Below are 4595 nucleotides of genomic sequence, written 5' to 3'. Positions count from 1 at the left end.
CACCCTGATAATTATATATAGAATTTAAATGGATTTGTTTCATTTATGACCCCTGGAAAAACCCCAAACGACCCCCATGGGGTCACGACCCCCAGGTTAAGAACCGCTGATTATGTAGCTAACAGCTGGGAGGAGAGGAGGAGGAGGAGAGGGGGACTCACCCAGCGTCGCATGGGTGTCGTACGTCTCCATGCGACCGGTTGCTCCAGTATCACTCTCTGTGGTTACAAGTAGCCATGTTGCAGGTACACGAGTACATAAGCTTGCCATACCATGCTCGCGAGGAAAAAAACATCTACCCTCTCTCTCTGCCTCTTTCTCTCACTCTCTCTCTCTCTTTCTCTCTCTCTCTCACACACTCTCTCTCTCTCACACACACTCTCTCTCTCTTTCTATTTCTCTCTTACCCGTAAGCTTTTCCACTTTGTGCGTTTCTGTCGTATCGAGAAGCTGCAGATCTTCTGGTAGATCCAGCGTCCCAGGTAGTACGCTGACTTTGGACTCGGGATGATATTGAAGGGCGGAGGCATCGTCCCGCCTTCCTCGAAGTAGGACATCCACAGCTTGGAGCGCGCAAACTTCCACTCGATATCGGCGTAGTTCTGCACACACACGAACGCCACGAGTCAGCACTGAGACGCGATCCCATCGTTGGATCAATTGCGCGATCATGGGGCGAAAAATTCGCTCCGTAAAAAGAACCACGGGTCCCTATATTATAATTGCATGTCATTATTTCAAGAACTAACAACACGTGTATTATTCGATCTTGATAGTTTCGTTTTGATACTAGTGTATATTTCGTTGCGGAAATTTTCATAAACTACGATATCTGTTAATATCGGGAGCGAACAGCGAGTGGTTTATCGATAGGGATTTGCAGCGGATAATTACAGAAAGCTGAGAGAAAATTGAACGCGAGTTAACGCTCCAGTTATCGATGACCCATTATTGATTAAACAGTAAACTAGAACTTTCAGAGATTTGCTGCGAGCGGAATTGCGTGATAAATTCGTACAGATCTCCGTCGATCGTTGCATTAAAGCCGTTAGACATTTTTTGTTCAATTCGTTGTTAGAGAAGCACTGTGCAACGCGGACGTTAAATTGATTACCCTATGAAACACGAATGAAACGAATTTAGCTGTCGTCAGCATTATAAGAGAATCTGCGCTTTATTTATACTGAATGATGCGTATTATTGTTCAGTATTGACGAGCAATAAGCTAAAAAATCAGATTTAAATTATTGTCAGTGGGTGTTATGGGAGACTGTCCACCATAGAAATAATATAGATAACCATATAGATAGGTTATCTATAATTATTATTATTTCTATGTTGTCCACGGTTCGTGCTGCCCCCTAGCGGTGATTACGCTATCTGGTTTTGCTGGGGCATATCACACACGGTAAGTTTGTAATTGGCTTTAATGAAAGATAAATGACCATGCACTAATTATACTAAGACATTTTTACTGCTCACGAAGAATCGAGAGATAATTTGAATAACACGTTAATTACAAACTAAATGTGTGCACCATGCCAGATAGCCCTGAAGATAGCGCACTTAATATCATTATTTCCAGGGGCAAGCACAAGCGATGGGATAGATCACGAACGCAAGCAAACACGCACCGGCAAATTTCAAGATGGGCTTTGGTATTCATATTTCATTAATATATTAAGCAGGCAAAAAGTCTGATAGAAAATAATATCGACGGTTGTAGGTGTGTTATATCGAAACTCTCCCCCAACAACGAACAATGTCAGTATTTACAGGCAGAATTATTTTGACTGGAGATTATAGTAATAACGATGACTCAACTAGACATAATGCTAATCGTTTGACGGGTAACCTACCTTCTTTTCCTTGCTAATTTTAGAAGAATAGCACGTGGGCACTTACCTCATTAGAGAATTTGGAGACACCCTACAGCCGTTTGCTATACTATATACTATATGCTCAATAGACACATCGCCATGTATTTGCCAGATGGAGCGTGGTCGAACGAGGAATCAATTATCTCTCGATTAGAGTGAAAATCCCTGGTGTGGTGGTTACGTGACATCATGGGGTTAATAATTATAAATTCTGTCACATTTTGTCATTATTAACCCCTGGTGACATTATACATCAGGAGTGCCATAATATATTATTAGTATATTATAGTGCAGTGCTTCTTAAACTGTTTCAGTGTCATTCACCCTCGAGTCTTTATCACAAAATTTCATTTACCCGCGACTAAATTTCCTTATGTTTTTGCCCCATTTTCATTCAACGCAAAATTATTTCATTCACCCTTGAGTATTTAATACGAAATTTCATTCACCAGCGACTAAATTTCCTTATGTTTTAGGTCTAGTTTCATTCACTAGAACTGGGTGAACTATTCACCAGTTTAAGAAGCACTATTATAGTGTATATTATCAACATGTTCTGCTAGCATCTATGACAAATACGACATACGTATATACGCTCTCCTATGACACTATTTGTCATAGAAAGATTCTTCCTATGACAAATATTGGCGAGTCAACTTCGTTCCGCTTTACAGCTGAAATTTATTGCTTGCGTTCATAATAGCGCTCCTAAACGCCTATGATGCACACAACACATACAACAATATTTGTCATAGGAAGAATCTTCCTATGACAAATAGTGTCATAGGAGAGCGTATATGCGTATGTCGTATTTGTCATAGGAAGATTCTTCCTATGACAAATAGTGTCATAGGAGAGCGTATATGCGTATGTCGTATTTGTCATAGATGCTAGCAGAACATGCTGATATTATTCACTCCTGACTGCATGGCTGCAAGAGCGACACACACGAGTCACTCACTTACCGCTATGTACTGGTAGGAATTGCTCATCATTGCAATGAGCATGTTCAGTAGCACAACCATGGAGATGGCCGAATATACACCGAACATCAGAAGGCCCACGAATTCCGTATACTCGTGGTTCTCTTCGAGGTCAAAGGTCACTAGGTCGACGAGCCCGTACAGACCCCAATAGAGGGTTTGCAAGCTTTCAAACAAGCTGTAAAGGCAAAGGAGAAGCTCATGCAGAGAGAGAAGCCATCGCACGTAAACAGCCACCGGGCGCGTCACAACGTTATATAGATGCGGACAAATATCTACAGCTTATACATATGAAAACACAAACAGGGATTAAATCTTCACGCAGTCATCTAGGTAACTAGTAACAAAGGAAACGTAATTAGTAATTAGCTGGTGGCCCTGAAATAAGAAGAATGGCCGAACAAGCGACTGGTGCTGCCATTCTGCACTCTGAAAAACAAAGCAAAGAAAAATAAATGAATGGTGGAACTTAGTAGCTGTCATACCACCGCGGTTAAACTTGCATAAAATAGCAGAGGCAAACTGCTGAAGAAGAGGTGCAAAGAGAGAATGAGAGAGATGCGAGCGGGGATGAAGAAAGAGGCTAGGGAGAGAGAAAAAAACGAGAGATAGAGGCGAAGGGAGAGAAACAGAGACGGAGGAATGGAGAAAGAACGGAAGGAAAAGCGAGGTTTGAAGATGCGGGGGTGGTATGGTAGGGGCTCCCCATAGCTGCTGGCTTGCTCATGCGCAGTGCATAGTCATGCTTATCAGCAACAGGAAGATGAAGAGCGAACTCAAACTTACCGTAGGAATCTTCTGGCAGACATGTCCCGTTGATGAACGTACTGGCTTACTGCACTCAGTTCTACCTGCTTATCACACTCATAGTTCTACCTGCTTATCACACTCATAGATCTACCTGGCTATCACACTCATAGATCTACCTGCTTATCACACTCATAGATCTACCTGGCTATCACACTCATAGATCTACCTGCTTATCACACTCATAGATCTACCTGTCTATCACACTCATAGGATTGCACACTGAACAGCCACACACGACACACGCACACACATACGCCGCACGCTACGACGCATTGCCACGCACGCACGCACGCACGCTATGACAACACGCACGCGTAATCACTTGAGGAAGCTCTTGTTGACTCCTTCTTGCACGCCGCAGCGCACGCACGGCACGCACGCACGTCACGCACGCACGCACGGCACGCGCACCGCCGGCACACACGCACGCACACAACGCACGCACGCGTACTCACTTTAGGAAGCTCTTGTATTTCTCTGCCGACCGCCCTGCACGCGTTGCCTGCACTCGTCGGCACGAGATTCGTCGCGTACCGTACCAGTAGAGCTGCGCGTCAGTCCGCACCGGCGAACGCCAAACACAAACTAGGCATGAGAATGCAGGCGAACTTCATGATGTCGTACACCATGCGGCCGAGCGAGATCTGCAGCGGTCCGAGGTACGGATTCACCGTGAAGATGTAGACGAGTTTCAGGGAGCTGAAGATGTTGGCAGCGGCGAATAGACCCTCGGAGATGAGCGTAGGATCGTAGGCGTCCCAGTATTTGCGCGGCGCCGTCGCCTGGGCGAGTCCAAGCTTCTTTTCCTGTTCGACCTGAAAGAGATTACATGGAGGTTACACGTGTTGCGTCGATGACGGCAAGCGGTTACAGTGTCGCGTCGGTGACGCGGGTGATTGCACGTGTTGCGTCGGTGACGCGG

The 4595-nt window shown here is 44.8% G+C and overlaps 1 protein-coding gene across 1 annotated transcript in view; it reads right to left on the bottom strand.

Moving 5' to 3' along the window:
• The window catches only part of LOC106809023 (transient receptor potential-gamma protein-like), a 53161-nt gene that overhangs the window by 1743 nt on the left and 46823 nt on the right, over nt 1–4595 (bottom strand). The window contains 5 exon segments of the mRNA XM_014811968.1: nt 162–218; nt 386–602; nt 2846–3041; nt 4129–4229; nt 4231–4488. Coding sequence (XP_014667454.1) covers nt 162–218; nt 386–602; nt 2846–3041; nt 4129–4229; nt 4231–4488 — 829 coding nt within the window.

Source organism: Priapulus caudatus, unplaced genomic scaffold (genome assembly GCF_000485595.1).
Source record: "Priapulus caudatus unplaced genomic scaffold, Priapulus_caudatus-5.0.1 Scaffold323, whole genome shotgun sequence".
Lineage (NCBI taxonomy): Eukaryota > Metazoa > Priapulida > Priapulimorpha > Priapulimorphida > Priapulidae > Priapulus > Priapulus caudatus.
The sequence above is the reverse complement of the archived record's forward strand: the minus strand, read 5'-3'. Positions and strand labels throughout refer to the sequence as shown.